Genomic DNA, 22,067 nt, shown 5'->3' with positions numbered 1-22,067 from the left:
CGGAGCGGTGTGCCCACCCTGCATTTGGAGGATGCATGGATAAGCAATGCGGGCACAGGGCGGCCAGGATGGCTCTGCTCCAGAGCCCAGCAACAGCAACACGGTCAGCACTGTTCCATAAAACTGCCTGTTTACTTTATCTTGACAGGGCGTATCTGTGATAAACATTTCTCACTAAAACTTACACTCGTGCTTATACAACAGTTCTACAGTTCTTGGAAGATGCTGCTTGGAAAATCTTTTCCCAGGACTAAAAATGAGTTATAAAAGAAAATCCTACTTTTAAAGTATCAGATAACTAACTATAATGTCTGCATTTTACAGGGAATTTGGTACTTAAGAGCCTTATCTTCCTGAGAAGAAATAGGCCTGATCACAGCACTGCTTCACCAATGCCCACTGCTGCAACAAGCTTTTTCTGGACTGTTGGTAGGAAGCTGCATCAGTCACCATTTGGTTTGCATGGCCTGAGGACTCACTTTCAGACATATCCTTCTTTTTCACTTCCCTGTTCTGAGCTACCATTCCTCTTTAGGCCTGTTATCTGCTTAGGTTATTTAAATTGCTGCATTTTTAACTAAGCCTCTGCTTCTGACCAAAACAAATTTCATAAGCAGTAAAGAGGTTAGTAGGATCAAACAATAACAATTTAGAAACTGTTTTTGTTGTTTTTCACCCAAATTGGTCTATTTTTGACACATGGATGTACTTCAGCACACACTACTCCTTATCCTGTGATGTAACTTCCAATGGCACAGCACTATTTCCCCTCGCAGCCCACACAGTGCTACACATGACTCATTCCCCACTCTTTCAGCCATAGCTCTGGTGTTCCTTATTCTCTGTACTGTGCCCAAGTTCTTCCTGAAACGAGCAGTTATAGGAACAGCATCAGATGCTGACCTAAGCTGTGCCCTTGGGAAGCAGGACAGGACAGGCACACACCTGAGTTTGGATCACGCAGATTGGGACTGCTGTGTTCTGCAGGACACCCCACAGAGAAGGTCTTCCAGGTGGAAGTATGACAGCAAACCAGACCCAAGAAAGCAAGGAGGACACTGTTAGTGAACACCAGTGAAAGTTTTCACTGAAGAAGTCCAGCATTGTGCTGTAATTGATAGTGCTGCCTGAACTGCTGTGGAAGGAATGTTTCTGGGGATGTACTTCAAGACAGCTCCAGAACACCATCTGTGCAAGACTCGTGGCACTGCATGCATTGTGTGCTTTGCTTTTGAGATTACTCTGGCAACCACCTTTACCATGACTTCCTACCACTGCAGCTTCCTGGGCTCCTTAAAAAAGCAAAGTGAAATTCCCAAATGTTCTGAAGATGTCTGTACTGACACACACCAGAGCCTTCTCAAGCAAGCCTAATGGTGCAACCACCGCAGCCCCTGGGCTTACTGAGATTCACAGCAGTCCCAGCACCCACCCCCCTGTGCCACGAGCACCAGGATGCTTCACCCCAAGCTACAGCCATCAGAGCACGGCCATAACCTGGCTGAATTGGAGACACATCCTTGTAAGGCCTCCCAAGGCTATTCTACAGTGATGCTGAGGCATTGAGCAGCCAGCATGGCAATGCTGGGCAGAAAATATTTGCTGGCACACTTTGATAGCTTAAAACATGCATTCATAAGTCCTGCAGTGCCTTCGTAATCAGCATGAGTTCTAGGGGGATTATTCTAGAAAAATATTTATCTTGTTCGTTCCACTTCAGTCTGTTCACAGCAACTGGATGTAAATACACACTGTCTATGCGGTTTCATGTTTGGTTGGATTCGAAGGGTTTGACAATGAGGCACAGACCTCTAATAAGATTAGGGTATATTGTGTATGTGTGGCAACGGTTTGGTGCAGTAAAGTACATTTAGAAAAGATCAGATCTCAGCCTGAGAGCCCCACTCCTGTTCCCAAGGGCAGCAGAGCTACCAGCCCAGCTTTAACTTCTGCCAGCAGCCACCAGCCCGAGGACCGCCTGGCCACCACCACAGCCAGCCCCTCTGTAACCAGCTGAGCTCCAACATCATGTCAGTTTTCTCCTGTTTCTGGCTATGAAAACACATTCTCTGGTTCTGATGTAGAAGCTGATCAGTAGGACTATAAATGCAGTTTCCTTTCATAGGCACTGAGCTCACAAACCTCCAAATTATTTTCTTAATAAAAGAAAATGACTAGACCAGGAGTTTTGGAGTTCAGGGGAAGAAAAAGACTTATATGGCTAAGGGTGAAATATATTATCTGTTGTTCTTAAGCCACCAAAAGCACGTGATATACAGAAGGAATCTTTCTGGCGATCATGCTTATCACCTTCTGACCCTTTGGAAATAACAGCTGTGTCTGCAGATCCTTATATATTAAAATTGGCTGGCATTTTGGAAAAATATCCATGTTTGCATAATGAAGTGACCCTTCAGTCTGCCCTGATGTCTGGAATCATTCCGATGGGGTGAAACTGCACACAGAGCTGAGGCTTCCCGCCCGCCCTAAGCTCTTAATCCTCTCCCCCTGAACAAATGATTGCTTCTCTCTGAAGCACGCAAAAAAATTATGTGTGCCGTAACATTTAATCCATCAGAGTGGCAGCCTGCACTTGAAAACACAGCATCCCTCCTTCCTCCGGGACCTCACATACTCATGCAGAGCTGCACACTTCAGTCTTTTACTGAAGGCAGAACTTCTTTGGTAGCTTTAATGTAAACATTCTGGCAAGCTTTAACCACAACAACATTGCAAACCAAGAAGTACAGCCATGCCATTAAGTAATCCTACAATGACATACTTCATAATACAGCATACAACACAAAGAAGTCATCTCCAAAGCTGTTCACCCTTGGTTTCTGTTACTTGTCAGCATATGATCATGTTTTAAAAGAACTTCATACAAATGGCTGCGAAGCTTGAACTGCCCTCTCTGCATCACGAGCCCTGCACAGCTTCAGAGAAACCAACCAGAATCCACACATTCCATTTGCCAACCGGTGTCTCTGAGTGCACTCAGCCTACTTAGCACTGCCTTCCTTTTCCAGTATTTGCTGCCTACTTGTGATCTTCAGAGAGGAAGGCCAACAATATTTCACTTCTGCTTCCCTGGCAAGTAGTTCTCTGCTTCTACTGTTCTACTTCTAACAATAAACAACGTGAAAAAATAATAAAGTAAAGCTGAAGTAAGAGGGAGAATCACTAATAGGCTGAAAACAGGATGGCTCTTTAAAGCCGCTGGAACAGCTCTGAACATTTAGCATGAAAAGGTCCTTTTCAAGGGTTGTTTTTAAGCATTTCCTCCTTTATCTCGGTACATTTAACTCACGCACAAGATTGTGTTCTTTACTCACTATGAAAGGCAAGCACTGTCACCAAACATTTCCTTTTGGGTAATAAAATCATGCTGCCCATTCAAAGAGTCTCCCTCAGCTTACTTCAAAATACGTAGGGTTCAACTGCCCAGAGATATTTGGCAAAGCACAGGAAAGAACCCGTGGCTTTGCAAGAACTAAGTGACAACACAGGATTTCAATCTAAAAAAATACAGATCTGTGTCCTTCTATGAAGAACGAAATTGAGATTCCATTCAAAGGCAGACTGCATTTAACACCATTTTCATAGTCTCCTTCTGAGGATTCAAACCAATGTATGTAAGCAGAGCCAAACAAGAACTGCTACAAATGCATGTTGTTGAGTTTGGGTGGGCAGTGCTGGGGAAGCGGTAGGACCAGCCCTCAGGGCTCACCTCTAAGTGTGCCTGCGTGCAGAACAAGCACATGGTATTCCTTGGAGTTCTGCTCTGCTCTTCACTAAGTCACAAATAAGCAAATGAGCTTTTCAAAAGCAAACCTGGATCTCCAATATTTCAACTGGTGAAAATCAACTGCAGTATCAGATTGCTCACATTGTTATTTTGAAATCTTTTGTCTAAATCAGCTGTTTAAGATAAATATGGTGCTTGCATTGTTTTCTTCAGAGAAATAGTCCCAACAAAACCACAATTTGTTAAACATTCACTCTCGCAACATCAATGCTGAAAGCACTCATTTCCAGATCTCTACTGTACGCAAAGTTGAGAAGTCAGTTCTGGCAGCGCTGCTCTGCTGCACACGTGTTGGTCAGCCCACCTTCTCAGCTAGGAAGCAGCAGCCATGCCTGCCACATCGCACATCAGAGCTTCCCTTTACTGTTAGTAAAGGCTGACAAGAACAAGAGGCTTCACGTTCTGTTTCAAAGCATTCTTTTTCTTTTCCTTTCAGAGGGTGGGACAGCAGCGGGAAAAGAGATAGGAAGACACCCAAACCACCATTTCACAGCATCAAAGCCCCACTTCTAGTCTGCAGGAGGGAAACCGGTGTGTCAAGTGAGATGCAAAGAAAGGAACCAAGTCCTAGAAAGTGCTGAGAACCCCTCTGCACACTTAGGATTTTTTCAAGTCAGACATCCCAATTCAAATTGAGCTCTTTGAGTGGAGAATAACCTGCAATCAAAACCCAAGTATACAGAACACTGCTATCAAAACTGTCCTAGAATTCACCTCACACTGGAGATCAGTGCCAGTTGATGCCAGATCAGCATCAATGCCACAGAGGCCTGCGCCCTCACATCTTTGCGTACTGTAGAACATTTCACCCACATGCTTTCATGAAAAGGCACAAGTCCTGTCCCACTGACAAATGAACCTCCTGACAGGTAACTCCATTCATAATTAGAGATGGCAACTGTGTTATCCTAATGTCCCTACTGCTTCAGCATGTGCAGGACTGGCATATCATTCAAGCAATTCCTGCATACAGCTTCGTAGTCCCAGAGCCTGTCCTTGATACCACTGCAGTGATTTCATGTATACCTATGCTCCTACCTGCACAAAGCCAGGAGTTAACCCACCACAGAAATCAGAAGGTTTCTCCATTAAGGATTCTTCCTTGGAAGAGTAGGACTCACCCCCACTGCCGTGGTTTTCCACTTCTGTGCATACTTAGAGGCTTAGGGCATCGGTTATCAGCATGTTAGGGCAGCTGGCAGGGAAGACAGCACTGCACTGCTGAGATGATTGCCAGATGTGATGTTTCCAGGAAACCTCTGGTTGATAAAGAGAATCACAGAATATCAGGAATGGGAAAGGACCCTGAAAAATCTTTGAGTCCAATCCCCCTGCCAGAGCAGGAACACCTCAATCAGGTCACACAGGAACACGTCCAGAATGTCTCCAGAGGAGACCCCACAACCTGATTAAATTAAACTTTAAGCATAGCAGACCAACCCCCTGCAGCAAGATATTTGATGGACAACAATTTTGAGAGATAGGGAATAACTTCATGGACTGATTAAGACATTGTAGAGCACAGAATCTGAGTTTGTGGATTTTATGACTCTATAAAGGGAATTCTTCAGGCAAAGCAGGCGAAAGTTTACTGTTCTGAATTTATAATAAAAGGACAACAGATTCCCACGATTTAAGGCTTCCAGAGCTCCTTTCATTGAAAGAGAAAAGACAGTATGCAGCTATGTACAGAACTCAACCGTGACTATTTCCTGATGTTCACTTGGTTATTACCTAAAGGAGTGCATCCCAGAGAAAACTAAGATTTTCTCCCTTTATATATCAAATTAAAGAGAAAGCATGAGGCATTTCTCCCTGTGACCAAAGCAGTGACACTGCTCAGATGAGCAGCTCAGGCTGAGGAAAAGGGCCCTGCAGACACTGCTGTCTGACACTGGTAACGTGTACGTGGAAGAAGAGACTTCTGTTCTTGCAGACATAAGAGTAACACCAATGAGTCTGTGGACGTTCTGCAATGGAAGAGCCATTCACAAGAAACCAGGTTCTCTGGCAGAGGGAATCCCAATTCCGTGCCACATAACAAAGCTTCTACCCAACACAGTGCACAGTTGCCTGTGCTACACGTGGAAAACACAGAGGTAGCTTGAGGCCTTTTGTGACTGCCTTTCAAAATCCCTTCTCTTGGCAGACCATGCTTTTCTACCCCCTCTGCAAGGATTTCATCTAGACAGAAATAGAAGAAGATCGCTTACTTCAGTTTTAGGTTTAGATGAGGAAGCTATCGGAAAAAGCTTGCTGTGAGTCACAATGTGAAAGTTGTCCCTGGTCCCAAAAGGGATATTGAGGCTACTGCTACTGGGAAAGAAGAAAATAAAATTTAAAAACAAGAAAGAAGAAAAACAAATAAAAGTCTCTATAGAATTAACTACAAAGCCTGCCTCAGAGGGCCACAGGCTTGTAAAGCCCTTCTATCCCACTTCTCACTTCCCAGCCCCAAAAATACACGACAATAGGGTAGAGGGAAAGAGATGAAAAACTGATTGCATGCCTCCTTGGAAGCATCTAAGAAGCCTGCTGTGCTTGGTCCTTAACTGGTGCAGAATATCCACCAGAGGAGGACAATTAGGGCAGCACACACCCCACCGCCCCGCAGCAAGGCTCCCTGCCCCAGCAGTGCAACTGAGGCATGGCTCAGGGCTGCCCAGACCCTGCAGCTCAGAGCAGCCCCACAGCTCAGGCAGTCCTGGCTTCTGGCAGCAGGGCCCTACAGCCCAGCATGCACCAGAGCATGGGCTGGGAGCTGCAGAGCTTCCCAATACTGCACCTGTGTTGGCCTTCACAAAACTGACAGCCTGGTCTACCACCAAGCCTGCACAACACACAGGATCTGCGTCACAGGACCGCAAACACAGGTGTAAAGATGGAAGAGTCTGTACTGCCACTAAGCTGCCCTGCTTACCACAGGAAGCCAGGCTCCAACCCAGGACACATGCAATGCCCCTCAAGTTCTATTTCTGCTTTCTGACCAATTAAAGATAATCTGAACTTTCCTGAAACACTCATTGGTTAAAGCAAGGAAACATCCCACAACTGCCAAAAGGAATTGCTTTCTCCTGGGCCCCACCTGGAAGCCTGGCACTCTAACGGCACGGCTTCGCCAAAGCAGCCGAGCCCCAGGGCTTCCACCCGCTGCTCACAGCCCGCCTGTGAGCTCCTTCCAGCCTAAGCAGAGGGGAGCAGCTGGCCCTGGGGACACATGTTAGCAATGTGGAAAAATATTGCTGTTTATATTCAAGTAAAATTTGTAAATGGTGTACAGCAGTGTTAACAAACGTTCAACAGAGCCACATCCATCACACAGGCAGCAGGAATAGAGCAAAGGGCCACGCTGAAGCTCTTCTACATGGCAGAGTGTCACTCAGCAGCCATGCAGACAGAAAGCCCTGCTGCAGGGCTGTCACCCAGACTGCATGAATCAGAGCAGGGCTAAAGCCTGCAACCCCTGGCACTCACCACTTCCTCCTCAGCTGCAGGCTGGAGCAAAAACGCAAAGCAATTTTGTTAAGGTCTCTGAAGATGTCACCGTACTTCACTGAGAAAGACTCAGTGACCTTCAGGGACTGTTAAGTCAGGTCAGCACGCCCTGGCTGTGTGCAGGATGGGTGCAGCTAAGCAGCAGAACCGCACAACTTCTGCAAGCATAGAAAAGAAAGTGTGCCAGGGCAACGTGTATTCGAGGGGGCTCTGGGTAGTGCACTGTAAGACAGAGATTAAGTCATCTGCTGAACGTTTGTTGACACTGCTGTACACCATTTACAAATTTTACTTGAATATAAACAGCAATATTTTTCCACATTCCTAATAAGAGATTATACTAGCTTCTTGTTTATCAAACATTTCAATGGATTTTGTGCTTGGTTTCAAATGCCTCTCAGTAAACATATGAGAAGAATAGGAAGAGAGGACAGCAAACAGGCAGACAGGTGATTAAGGTTAAAAAAAAAAAAAAAAAAAAGCAAAATAAGATAAAACTGCAGAAAGTAAAAAGAAAATGGCCACAAAGCAGAGATTTATCACCTGTCCCAAGAATAAATCTCTGGGTCTCAGAGCATGCCCAGAGCAAACGTGACACAACCCTGTGAACTCCAGCGCAGAACACTCCCATTAACAAAAACAGAAGCCATCGGGGCAGCCAGCCTTACAGAAGAGGTCACAGCCAGGCCTGGGAACTGCTTAAGAAAAGAAAACTTCAGCTCGCTGCTTTGCTAAATGCACAAATGTGTCTCTTTTGAACCCAGCTCAAAGCCGATCTCTGTGGAAGGACGACTGAGTGCACTAAAATAGCACTGCCCAGCTGCAGCACTGACATTTGGAGCACAGCAGGCAGAGCAGCAAGGCACGGTCAGCAGCTCCTCAGCTCTGCATGCTGAAGCACACACTGACAGCCACGGAGGACATCACCGCAGGAAGGAACACACCAATGAGCCCGGCAGGGCAGCGCAGGAGGCTTCGCTGTGAGCAGTAAGTAACGACCTGCTGTCATTAATGCAGTACTTATGGAGCTTTATGTTACAAGGAGATTGCAAAGGCTGTGTTCTGTACTTCCATTTAACTGCTGAAAAGCTGAAAAATATTCCCAGGTGGAAAATGCTTTTGTGACAGATTTCTGTACTTGATCAACACTCCTCAACTTTTTTGTTAAACTTCTAAACAAATATTACTTTTTTAATTGACAATGGAGAATCATCCAGGTGTAATACAAACCAGAAATAAATCAATCCCTTAAAACACAAAGGAACTGTAAATAAATACAAGAGATGAAGGCAGTCCCTGTCAGTGCAGGGCACTGCACCAAGTGGAGCTGCTGTGTGGGGAGGGACTGCGGGGCACCACTGGAGGAAGCAGCCACGTATCTCCTCAGCAACTGCTTCTATTTTTATTGAGCTGGTGTCTTTGGCCATAATAATAAAGCAATACATGTGAAATCTGAGGAAAACATCCCTGCACCTGATGAAATCCAAAGACATCAGCAGCCTGTGGCAGGGGGGTTGAAACTAAATGATCATTATGGTCCTTTTCAACCCAGGCCATTCTATGATTCTGTTGTGATCCCACAGCTTCTTGTGGAACAGAATCATTGAGGCAAACCAGGCTGCTCACACACCAAGCAAAGCTGGAATGGGAAGTTTTAGAACCAGCACTCACTGATTCCTTTGCTAAACTACTCTATTGGTCCTTAAACTAACATACTGATCCCTGCTGCTAAGCACACCAGCCTGTATCACCAGGCAGTAATGCAGGTGCTGATCTCTCAGTGCTAAAAGGTTGAATAGACAAAAGCAGAATGAAAATTTCAGCTTCTTCTTAGGAAAATGAGGCTGTCAGATTTCACACGGCACACCATAGCACAGGGTCCCTCAGACAAGAAGAAATGAAGCAGTTCCTGGTTCCACCCTTGAGGTGCCCTTGCCCTGGAACCAAAGGAGCTCACACAGCCCTCCAGAGAGCTTGCTATTTTAACGGCAAAGCAAACGAGCTTATCTACAACTGCTCCTCACACCCACTAGCTCTCCTCACAGGCTTTGTCCTTCAGAACACCAGAAATTAATCACAAACGCCAAGAAAGCATCGCACACAATCCAACTGCCTGCACCAATTTTGGTCAGGAGAATCTGGTGCACTGCGTGCACCAACCCACAGGGCACACCACCTCCCATGCACAGCAAAGGGCTGCAGGCAGACACAGCACATCCAGGCAGCACTGCCCACGGCAGGGCAGATCCCTGTGGTGCCTGCACTGCTGTTAGTGATGCTGAGCACGACAGCGGCAGGCTGCGCAGGGCCTGGTGTAAGATGCTCACGGGAGGGAATGGCGGGCAGCACCCAGGGCAGACAGGTCCAGGCCTTGGAACATCATCTTAAAAGAACCCCAAAGGGCTTTCTGAGCTGGAGGTGGTCCAGGTCCAACATTTGGTTTCATTCATCCTACGTTCAGGAAGTAAAGAGTTTGTGAGGAAAATTGAACAGCATGACAAAACACCTCCACCAATGACTGACTCTTACCTCCTCTCTAGAATATTCCAAGTCTTGCTTTTTTGGACCAAAAGAGAGAAGCACAGCTACAGTGGACAGAGTTGGATGCCTGCTCTTCCCATGCTGAGCTCAGCTGCTGGACAGACCCACTCTGTCTCGCACCAGCCTGCAGAGGTCCCAGAAGTGAGGAACGCACTGAGACCCTCTGAAAGCCACTGCCATGCTCAGGAGAGCACCTTTCTTTGAGCCAGATCCGAGAATACCACACAGGCTGTTATCTCTACTAGTTGCTTACTACCTTTTGCTACAGGAGCACCACTGAAGTTTCTGTCCCACTCCGTGCCAAGCGTTGCACTGAACACACGGCCAGGTTCTGCCCCCAGGGCCGCACACAGACCCTGTTGCAGAGCACACCTCCATCAGGGCTCTTCTATCAGCCCTGTCTCAAAACATCAGAGATAAGCTTGGCATGTTCTTTCTCACTGATAAATGCCATTTAGCAGTTCAGAAAAGAGTTCTGGAGAAAATGACCACCATCAATCATTTCTGACCCAGCAGCTGCATTACATATCTATCAAACAGCAGCATTAATCTCCATAAATAGCTGAAAATGTCCACTTAATACTGCAGAATACACTCAAAACAACAAAAACCTACTGCAGTATGAGTGAGGGCCTGTCAGAGAGAACTGGGTGCCCGACCAGGTGAGAAAAAGCACAGGTAACTTTTATCAGGAACGCCAACAGCATGATGTGAGCAGCAGAGCCTCAAGCCTCAAGTTGTATGCATACAGTGATGGTCCAGGACAAACACAGCTGCTCCCACCATGGTTCTGTTCCTGAGCAATGCTGAGGGCCTGCTGACAGATTAGAGGAGGTGCGCTGCCCTCTGCACAGAGCAGCACTGTGATGACAGCTCTAACAGCCGTGCTTTCCTGCCTAGCAGATCGCTCCACTGGAGGACAGGCCCTGTGCCATCGATGGAAGGCTCTCAAGACCCTTAGCACCTCACTAAACGCACCTCAGCAGTCTAATCCAGAAAGGTAAGGGCATGCCACAGGTATGGAAAGGTTTAGTGTCTGTCTCGGACTTTGGCCTCCTTCTCAGGCACAGACAGCTGATAAATCTGCTGCCATCAGAAGTGATATCTTCCATGTCTAGAGTTTCCTCCATGCTGCTAGAGACAGTACACAAAGTTATAACGGCCACATCTCTGAGCACTGACCACACACTCCTGAAATAATCCTTTGTAGCATGATATGTTAGCACGAGAACTACTTTGCAGACTTCCCAAGCCATTTAATACCTGCTGCTGCAGGTCCAAGCACCAAACCTCCCACATCTGTTATTTAACAAACCCAGCAGGTGAGGAACAACTTTCAAGCACACAGCATAGGGAGAGAAGGTCCTGCTCAGACAGCCTTGCAGGACGGACAGGACACACTCATAGCAGACAGCAGTGGGAAGAGAACAGCTTTCAGACAGTAGGTTACCACTCTAAATAAGAATGCCATTTGTTGGTGGTGCTCCCCCCCCAACTGAGGACACATGGAAGAAGCAGAGATCCTCCTCCTTCCAGCAGTATCACCCCAAGCCTGAAGATAGAAGAGCAGGCCTGCTTGTGGGAAGACAACAGGCAGAGATGAACTGCAGCTCAGGGTACATTGCAGACTTACCAAAGCAAGTTCCAAAACAGCCACAAAGTCTGTCAGCCTTTATAATGTCCTCCAGAGACACAAAGAAAACAATATACCAAGGGAAACTTTTACCTATGTGAAATAAAGTTTCCATTTCCAGTTACTTCTAGGTTGAATTAGGGTTCTATCTGCTACACAGAGGCACCAGCTATTGGCTCTGAATTGCAGCAGTAAGGAAATTATTCATCTTCCAGCAAACAGGATGTTTCTCTCCCCCTACTCTACAGCACACGATTTCCAGTTGCCCAGGTTTCCATCTGTCCACAGAGCAGCAATATATACCCCCTATCTGTTCAGGCTTCCCTACAGAGGGTAATTTACCCTGACAAACCTGCCAAGGAAAAGCAGACAGCAGATGTGATTTCGTGGAGCCCCTCTGGGGATCCTCTAAAATTTAAGCCTGAATGACTTGAGAGGGCGCTCTCACTTCTAATTCGTGCTAATATAGACACTCTCCTGTATGTTGTGTTACTAAAAGCTTAAAGCAAACTGCTAGCTGCACAGAAGGCTCTCTCTCAAGAGAGAATCAGAAAATACTGGCATCTATTAGTTATTCCCAGGCTTGACTAATAGAATTGCGTTTACAATGACCGTATACAAAACACTTTTACAAGGAACTTTTATGTCTCATCTGTTTCTAGGTAAATCAGTGCTAAAATACACACGAGTTGTTCAGGGTTAATGAGGTGCACTTACAGTCACTGAACACAGTGGCTTCCCAGGATGTAGGCTCACACACACTGAAAACCACAGGACAGGATTTGAGCAAAATAGATGGACCCAAATCTAGAAGAAATGACAGAAGCCCAAAACAGCAGCATGCCCCTAAATACCATCAACACTGAGATGGCACCACCTGGAAAGCATTTACTGTGCTGGAATTTACTGTGCTGGAAGCAATAACATGGTTTCTGAGAAGTACACCACGTTTACTTTGAAATAAGATTAGAAATCCTACACTAATAAATAGAAAGCACAGTACTGTTTTATCTTAGTGAGATAATATTTCTTCTGCTTCTAGGAACAAAGACATCGTAAGATGTTCAACTCCAGCACAAACTCCTCGGGAAGCAGCTGCAGTAACAGCACAGTAATAACAAAGACAGTCATTCCCCTGATCTACTGCTTGATTTTCGTGGTAGGATTGCTGCTGAATGGCGTGGCAGCATGGATCTTCCTGTGCATCTCCAGCGAGAAGAGTTTCATCGTCTATCTCAAAAACATCGTTGTTGCAGATCTTCTAATGAGTTTGACATTTCCTTTCAAAATTCTCGCTGATTCGGAAATTGCACCTCCACAGCTCAACATATTTGTGTGCAGATACTCTGCTGTTGTTTTTTATGCAAACATGTATATCGGAATAACATTTTTTGGCCTCATAGGTTTTGACAGGTACTACAAAATCGTGAAGCCTTTATTCACCTCCTTTGTTCACACGGTTCGCTACAGTAAGGTTATCTCTGTCATCATATGGCTATTGATTATGTTTATAACGCTTCCAAATATGATTTTAACTAACGAAATCCCTAAAGCAAATTATTCCAGAAAATGCATCGGTCTTAAAAGCGAGCTTGGCAAACAGTGGCACAAGGTGTCAAGTTATATTTGTACAGGGATTTTCTGGATTGTTTTCCTCCTACTCATCATTTTTTACACTTCAATCTCAAAAAAAATATACAGCTCCTACAAAAAGTTCAGACGGAACTCAGACTTCACTAAGAGAAAAACCAGCCGTAATATATTCACCATCATGTTCGTGTTTGTCCTCTGCTTTGTGCCGTACCACTTCTGCCGAATCCCGTACACCCTGAGCCAGACGAGCTCCCGGTTTGACTGCCGCTCACAGAGAGCTCTGTTCCACGCCAAGGAGTTCACTCTGCTATTGTCTGCTGCCAACGTGTGCCTCGATCCCATTATTTATTTTTTCCTCTGCCAACCTTTTAGAGAAAGGCTGTATCAAAAACTGCACCTCAAGCTGAAAACGTCAGGCAAGGCTGAAATTACCAAATCGAGGAGATCAAACACGCTTCAAGAAAGTGTGAACATTCTGTAAGTTCAGGTCTGTAGAATAACAGAGTCTTGAAAGTTACCCCAGAATGCAAATATTGACACTGCAGAAAGAAACTGAACAGATGATGACCAGCAATAAACCAAAAAATGTTTCAAGCACAAAATACCAAGCAATGTTTCTCTATATAGAAAGTCTATTGCATGCTGTCAGTGTATTTACTACGTGGTATTTCAGCTGATGCTACGATTGCACTGAGGTGCAATGTGACCTATCTGGATCTCAGAAAAGAGAAGAGTAACTGGAACAAAACATTCTGGAGTGCCAGGCCACAGTTCTGAATGAATTATCCAATATCCCAGCCACGAACTGCCCTCGTTTTTCATGAAGCCAGGCAGGACACCTCTGAGGAGCAGCAGGGCAGCCCAAAGGGCCTGGGAACAACGATCATCCCAGCTCAACCAGAGCAGACCCTGTAAAGCAACACAATAAGCTCAGCTGGGCTTCCCTGGCTCAGCCTCTACCACTGAGAGCACTCTGTGCATTCACCAACTCAGACAGTAAAGCCTTTAATGAAGTGCTCAAATGCTTTAATGAACTGCCAAAGAAAAGGCAGCCCTGTGTGTGTCTGTATATACATATACATATAAATAAATAAATAAATAAATAAATAAAGTGGTTTTGTATGTATATATATGTATATATGAGGTAGTGATCAAATCCTCAAAGATTTGCACAAAGCCTGAAAAAAAAAAAAAAAAAGTGAAACTTATAAAAATATTTTGACTTTCTTAAGCAAAGCGTTCTACAAGTTTAGGGAATTAACCAATGTGACTATTCGTCATCCTAAGGCATCAAGAAGCCAGAGAACTTCTAAGATGCAATGTTCAATATAAGGAAATGTTTGAAGAGGGATCCTTCCACAAGCTGGTAAGCGCTGTGCCGTATTGGTCAGGGCTTTCTGACAAAACACGGCGTACACCAAACTCACGCACACCCTCTCTGTTGCTGCAGGAGGTAAGAACAGTTCAGGAGCCGTGTAGGAACTGGGAGGTCATACACTGAAATCCAGAAGGAATGGTCTGATAGTTTTCCAATGCTTTTGGCACTATGGTAAAGCACCTAACTATGTACAGAAGTAACAGCTGAAACACCAACCTTCCACATGCAACTGTAATCTTCTTTTAGTGATATTGAAAAATATCAATGAAAATTGCAGCCTTTTTTTTTTTTTTCCCAATCATCATAAAGGGAAACTGTACCAGTGCATTAAGTATCCACAAAAGCTTTCTAGAAATGACTATGGAAGCTCTCATTTTGCATAACAAAGAAGTTACAGGAACAGAAATAACATCTATTACCTTTCTGCCACTGTATGTTACTTTAATCCAAACAGGTAATGTCTCAGGGTCAATACTTTGTTTAAATACACTGTCTTTGTAAGCGTTCCAAGGCTGTGGGCAACTTCTCTTGGTTATCCAATATCCCAGCCATGAACCGCCCTCATTTCTCATTAAGCCAGGCAGGTCACTGACATCACTGATCTGCAGTAACAGTACTCTACCAGCAGCCTCGACCATGAGCTCCCTGACTCATGTCAAAGCTTTGCGGGCTCTTCCTTTCAAGCAAGAGAAATAATGTGCAAGGGAAAGGTATCTTTTGATTTGTAGGTGACTTCTTGTAATTGATGGCGAAAACATTTGTTTCCTTATACGAGATGGATTTTATTTGCCTACATAAACCTAAGTAGTTGCGTATGTCAAAATACAGAGGCACAAAGTGATAAAATCTATGTCTGTGATTTGCATTTGTATAACTTTATTTTATTACTTTGCAAGCTTTGGGGAAAAAAAAGAAACAAAAACAACAACAACACTAGGCTACTGAAGAATTCTCTCTGTATCCTGACAGTTTACTGACACTACAATGACAAAAATCTACATATAGCACCTCAGGTGAAAGCATGCTGATGCCATACATTGTTTCCAGAGCAACACTGAATTCCAAGCTTCTGATGAGTTTCAATTAAAAAAAACCAAAGAACAAAACAACTCCCTCCAGTAACTTCGCTACTCAGAAAACATTTTGAGACCCTACAGCAATCCGGTACTCAGGGAGCCACAGCTCTCAAGTAACTCCATTATCCAGCCAAGCTTCTGCTCCACGTTCCCACGGTTGCTCTGCTGTATAAACCAGGACGGAAAGGTACGAGGCCGATCTCTTTCCTACACTGATAAGTTAATTGTGACACTCTTCCCAGCACACCACGTCTCAGATAACCCTGGCAAGCAATTCAGACACTCGCCAAGTCCTGTAGTTCCACTAGGAACCAGCTCGTGCCTTGCCCATCTACTTCCTTAAAGTTGTTGCAGTGAAATTTATGGGTAACCAAGGCTAAATCAGGTTCCCATTTGAGGGGTTATGCTTAGCAAACGGAAATCCTTCCTCCAAGCACTATTTTAGGAGAAAAAGTTCATTACGCAACCTTCTCGACATACAAAAATCCTGTTTGTGCTGAAACCAGCAACATGGCTTGTCGAGGTTAGTTGTGCAAGAAGCCATCTCCAAAAGTGATCGATCTCTATTGCAAACAAACTAGAACATCTCACCAAAGAGGAGTCTGATGCCACTTGTTGGTACATAGCAGATTTGTAGTCACAGCCAGCAGATGTAGCAAGGGCTACATGTTGTAGTTGCCAGCTGCAAGCCATGGCACAGCAGGGCAGGCCTAGTGTTCTGACAGAAGGCTCCGAGGGGCACAGGGAGCTGCTGGCTGTTTCACTGCCTGCACGGTGTGCCTGCGGTCTGCCAGCTGAGCTCTCCCACCATGCCCAGGCCCCGCTGGAGCTCAGACCACATCACAGCCAACAGCATGGGACCCCTCAGAAGGGGCCAGGGACGCACACGCTGCTGGGCACATCTCCTCTCCCTGTGTGTGTAAATAGAAATGCCAGCAACTCTTTTCCTCATCACAAATAGCTATTTCTGCACAGAACTCATAACAACCCCTGTGCCAAGTACACATACATTTTTCACTTACAATGCAGACCTATCCTAGTGGGATAAAACTTTTTAATCTGTTAATGAAAGCCACAAAAATCTTTAGCAGCACACGGTGGATTCGCTTGTTTGTACGTGTTTGGGCACAGGGCACATGAGTGGGGTACAGGATGCGCCAGACACAGCGCAGATCAGTCCCCAAGGATGTGCCCCAGCGCTCACCTCGCGGCCGTGCACAGGAAGAGAGGGAAAATCCCTCAGGACTGATTTGCATCATCTGCTCACCACTGTGCCTCAGAACGGCTCCAATTGCTTCTCTGAGTTGAAAAGCTGAAAGAAAACTGACTGTTTGCAAGTGACTGTTTGAGAGGGTTTTCTGCCTATCATCACATAAATGGCAGAAAATAACAAAACCAGGGTTTCCCCTGTATTGTGCCTGGCCATAAGTTCTGCAGCCAGCACACATCTGTCTGACTTATAGATCTGCAGGCACACAAAGCTCGCTGAAGACATCAGCAGAGAGGTGAACCCAAACCCTCAGCAGCACAGAGCGAGGCCTGGCCCAGCCTCACAAGCAACACAGGTCCGGCTGGACCCTCCCCCTGAGGAGCACACTGTAAACGAGCCCTGAGGCAGCCCGCGGAGAGGCAGAAAGCACAGGCAGCACTTCCCCAGGAGCCAACCCACAGATGGGCCAAAGGCATCACTCAGTGCAGTGCCCACAGACCCTCAGACCCAGGAACGGGCCGAGGGCCGTCACAGGGCGCAGTGTGTCAGACCTCAGCCATGCCTCACCACACAGCACTGCCCTCACACTGTGCCACCACCAGAGCCCCACAGCTCCAGAGCACACCAGCCCACTCCCACCCATGTCAGCCCACAGCCCTTCCCTCCCTCCAGCCTCTCTTCATCTCAGTCTGCACAATGGAGCTGGTCTGTGTGGGAGATGCACAGAAAAACTGACCGAATTCTGTATTTCAAGTTAAAAAGCAAGTGGAACCGTGCAGCTTAGCCTTGCACGATGAGCACAACAGCATAACATCAGCCCACATCTGCTCGATGCTGACCAAAGGAGCACTCCAGATCAAGAAGCTTTGCAAACATCTCAACAAATATGGTCTGAACTTTCAGCCTATGACTAAATCTAAAACCAGACATTCTTAACTTGGTTTTTCACATGGCACAATATGTAAATTCCTGAGGATTCTCAACTACCAGGGCACTAACAAGACAGATTTCAGTGCCAGTATTTTAGTAGTGCCTGGCAAACCTCTAAAAGTTTTAACTTCTATTAGAAGTACCCCCAGCAGGTCACATGGTGCTCCCCCAGTTTTCCCCCCTGGGCTCCCCATCCCTGTGCGTGCTCAGCATCTGTGCATGGTGCATCCCCTGCTTGCACTGTAGGACGGGAACAACCACAGCACCAGTGGGCAGCTCCACAGGAGCTCACATCCTGCTGTCACCTCCCTAGGTAACTTTCATGTGCCTTGGCTGCTTGAATGCTGGTTTTAATTGCGTCAGCCAGAGCATTTAAAAACCACAGACATGTTTAAAAAAAAAAAAAAAAAAAAAAGCAGCAAGGGGAAAACATTAACCTGCTCTTACACTATGAGAAAACATGCTGAGAGACACCGAATGCTAACAGACTGCTGCTCAGGACTCCTCCCAGGGCCCTAGGACAGGTATGTGCTTGTCACTCTTTGTCTGCTTCCCTCTGCCTACACCTAGGTAAACCCAGGGCTTGAAGTCCAGCCGTGCAGAGTGCAGGCACAGCAGGCCCAGGAGCCCAGCAGGGCAGCTGTCAGCAGCACCCAGCACAGCACAGCACGCACATGTCGGAGCCGGGCAGCACTGCCTGTGCACGGGGACACCAGCCCTGAGCCTGGGCTGGCAGCACTGCCTGTGCCCAAACCCACTGTGAAAGGGTACATCTTCAAGGTAGCAGAGGCCAACTAGAAAGGCAATGCCTTTCTAGGCATTTTAAACCACTCTATGAGTATCTGCAGTCAATTGTATTTACTGAAACACAAATTATGTTCATCTGGATATCTGATTTACAGCAGAAAGCAAACGTGAAAATGCAGCACTTCACTTGTGCATTAGCCAATTAGAATAATATAGTGCTATAAAAACTCATGCAGATTTAGGCTATTTAAGAAATCAAGGTGTATTTCATCCCAAGGAACTCTAGTGTACCTCCTTTGTGGCTGATACTGTGCTGCAGTCCGTCAGCATAGAAAACAAAGAAGTGTGGTTGTTGAATAGCAGATTTAGTTAAAATAGCACAATTTCTAATTTCTTCCCTCTAATTTCTAGTGAAGCCTAAAAACAAGGCAAACAAAATTATTTGATAGCTGCTTTTTCCAAAACATGCCTTTTTAAAAAAAAAAGCTTGATTTAAATCTGCAATTCATTTATCCTCTGTTCAGGTAGAAAGAGACAGCAAAAACGTAGAACTGAGAACTGCCTGGCCATCCAGCCAACACATCGCATATTGGCTTGACTGGGCATTAACCTCAAAACTTCCAATATACTTTCCTAAAGCAAGATTACTACAAAAATTACCCTTTATTTTTAAATGCAGCTTCACCTGTCCAAAAACTGCAAAGTTTTAGCATGACTGTCATTAACCAAATGCTTAACCTGAAGCAGTTTCATAGCTTTTCTGTTTTGTTTTTTTTTTCCTGAGCCTCACACGCAACCTGAAAGACTGCTCTTGTGGAAACACTTCTGAGAAGAAGTCTATATGCTTCCAAGAACAAATCCTATGCATTTAAAAAGCTCTCTCAAACATTTGTGAAGCAGCATGAGAAAAATGCATATTCTGTCCTGATTGCATCTCTTCGTGAAATCACACAAACAAAACTCTCAGAGAACAATGAATATTGCTCAGAAAAGTTGATGTCTTCTCGGCTATCTCTCGTAGGTTCTTGATCTCTCCAGCCAGCAAAGCAAAGTGCACAAGAAGTTCACAATGCCAAACAACGCTTCACAATGCTACATCAAAACAGAACTGGAACCTTTCACCTATTTTTACTACTTGATCTTTCTTACGGGTTTTCTGGGGAGCTGTTTTGCGCTGTGGGCATTCACACAAAAAGGTCAAAAGCAGAAATGTATGAGCATCTACTTAACCAACCTCCTAACTGCAGACTTCTTGCTGACTTTGGCGTTGCCAGTAAAGATCATAGTTGACCTAGGTGTCGCGCCCTGGAAACTGCAGATATTCCACTGCCAAGTGACAGCCTGTCTCATCTACCTGAACATGTATTTATCAATTATATTCCTGGGATTTGTAAGCATGGATCGTTACCTTCAGCTAATGCACAGCTCTAAGATCTATCGCATTCAAGAGCCTGGATTTGCCAAGGTTTTGTCTGCAGTTGTATGGGCAATGGTTCTCCTTATAACAGTGCCTAACATGGCTATTCCAATAAAAACCATTGAAGAAAGACCTAATGCAAGGTGCATCGATCTCAAAACAAAATTTGGGAGAGACTGGCACGTGTTTACTAACTTCGTGTGCACAGCAATATTCCTGAATTTTTCAGCTGTGATACTCATTTCCAATTTCCTTGTTGTCAGACAGCTCTACCAAAACAAATACAGTGAGAGTTACACAAACGTGAAGAAAGCCCTGGTGAGCATACTGCTGCTATCAGCAGCCTACCTGCTGTGCTTCCTTCCCTACCACGTCGTTCGTATCCCTTACACTCTGAGCCAGAGTGATACCATAACCAGCTGCTCTCTGAAGCAAACTCTCTTTCAAGCAAAAGAATCTACCTTGCTCTTTGCAGTATCAAACCTCTGTTTTGACCCAATTCTGTATTATCATCTTTCCAGTGTGTTCAGACTGAAAGTTAATGAGGCTTTCATGGCATCCAAACAGGCAAAGGTGTCCACAGATGAAGAGGTACAGCACCAAAGCGAGCAGTGGGTGCAAATGTACTGATTCTAAACTACGTGGAAAGGATGTGCAAATACATAACCTAAACAGTCGCTGTGCAACTGGAAACACAGCTACTACCATCGTATTACCACTGGATGGATGAGAAGACTCACACCTCCATACCAAACAAGCAAAGCACTTGGTGTTGCTTTTTGGAAATACTGCAGCGTATCAGTGACAGCCATGAACAATCAGCAATAATGTAAAATAAAGCTTGTTGAGACACACCCAAATATACATTCTTATTATTTATGGTAAATACTTTGGGCTCTCCCTAAGTAAAATATTGTATTCTTACTAGATTGAAGAGCTTGGTGGAATTAAGTAAAGATTTGTTTTCAAATGGCAGCTCACCTGCAAAGCTTCTCACAGACACAATTAATCCAAAAGCATTTTAAAGGGCACTACTTAATCTAGAATGCAATGTTAAGCTGCACTGATTAACAAACTATTGCATCTGCTTACATCTCACCCATAATTCCTATAAATAAACCTTCTGTTCTTGTCAAGTTCCACTGCCCTCCCATGATGCTACTGCACTGAACTTAAAAACCAGCAATATGTGAGTGCAGGAAATTCAAGTCAACTGTAAAATGAAAATAAAGAGTAAGCAGAAATACTCACTGTGTGGTCTTTGCTTGTATTTATTAAAATGTATAAAGCAGTAACTAAGAGCATTTTATACATATATTTTTTTTTATTTTATTTATTTTTTTTTTTACAAACACTTCCACAAATAATGCATTTATAGAATAGATGATAATCAGAGTGAAAAATCAATTTGCTTAGGCAAAGTCAAACTGCCTGGATTAACTCCATCTGACCAAAACTACTGCAGAAACAAAAACCAGCTAACTGACATGGTTCAAAATATAAATCAGACTTCAAGCAAGCATTCAAAACCAGCCTGAAAAGAAACAGCTCATTCAATATTCTCATAAAAACAAATCACCTGTAGCAACTCAAAATTAAAGCACGGAAGATGGGAGGTATCGCATCGCACACTCAGCTGACACCTCCTGTACTGGTAGGATTCAACACTGCTTAACAATTATCACTGTTGTTTCAAAACAAAACCAAAACAATTTGAGTAGACACACTCCACTTCCTGAGCACTCAGCGCTGGGGCCTCTGCCCAGCACTGCAGCAAACATGTAGTATCATTAAATAAATAAATACCTAAAAATCAACCAAATGAGGGTTTGGATCTGGAATGCTGCTCACGGAGTTCTCTGCAGTTCCCAAGAGGTCCCAGACCAACAGAATAACAGAAGCAGCCCAAAATCCATACTACAAACAAGAGGAAGTGGGAGGAAGGAAATAGCACCATTCCATCCATCACACTTCAGAACTATTTCTTTCAGATATTTCAGTATTCATCCATTTGTCCAACTACTAGATCAGGTTTTCTATTTAGCAAACTTTCACTGAACCTTGGAATATAGCATTTGCAATGTAGTACCATCTCCCTTCTCTGCTAAGCTAGCATAAATCATTACTGCTCAGGCACTTTCCCAGCCAGCACATTTTCCTTTGATAAGATGAAGCTGCCTGCACGTTGCACATCCTGCAGCACACAGCGGGCACCCACAGCAGGAGCAGCCTCATGAGA

The 22,067-nt window shown here is 44.9% G+C and overlaps 3 protein-coding genes across 13 annotated transcripts in view; 2 read left to right on the top strand and 1 right to left on the bottom strand.

The window, feature by feature from the left end:
* The window catches only part of MED12L (mediator complex subunit 12L), a 104,778-nt gene that overhangs the window by 56,368 nt on the left and 26,343 nt on the right, over positions 1-22,067 (bottom strand). The window lies entirely within an intron of this gene.
* On the top strand, positions 7,378-14,169 carry P2RY14 (purinergic receptor P2Y14). Of its 2 annotated transcripts, none has more exons than XM_031603631.2 (3): positions 7,378-8,290; positions 10,748-10,844; positions 12,520-14,169. In XM_031603631.2, the coding sequence occupies exon 3, from the start codon at positions 12,538-12,540 to the stop codon at positions 13,549-13,551; it is 1,014 nt and encodes a 337-aa protein (XP_031459491.2). In that variant the 5' UTR covers positions 7,378-8,290; positions 10,748-10,844; positions 12,520-12,537; the 3' UTR covers positions 13,552-14,169. The 2 variants fall into 2 exon arrangements, with proteins under 2 accessions (XP_031459491.2, XP_090003692.1); XM_090147566.1 differs by having other exon boundaries at positions 10,745-10,844.
* GPR171 (G protein-coupled receptor 171) lies at positions 17,271-21,375 on the top strand. 2 transcript variants are annotated; one of them, XM_031603635.2, is made up of 2 exons: positions 17,271-18,188; positions 19,433-21,375. In XM_031603635.2, the coding sequence occupies exon 2, from the start codon at positions 19,481-19,483 to the stop codon at positions 20,456-20,458; it is 978 nt and encodes a 325-aa protein (XP_031459495.2). In that variant the 5' UTR covers positions 17,271-18,188; positions 19,433-19,480; the 3' UTR covers positions 20,459-21,375. The 2 variants fall into 2 exon arrangements, with proteins under 2 accessions (XP_031459495.2, XP_031459494.2); XM_031603634.2 differs by having other exon boundaries at positions 19,196-21,375.

Source organism: Phasianus colchicus, chromosome 10 (genome assembly GCF_987193195.1).
Source record: "Phasianus colchicus chromosome 10, bPhaCol1.hap1.1, whole genome shotgun sequence".
NCBI lineage: Eukaryota > Metazoa > Chordata > Aves > Galliformes > Phasianidae > Phasianus > Phasianus colchicus.
Note: the sequence above shows the minus strand (reverse complement) of the source record. Positions and strands in the feature narration are given on the sequence as shown.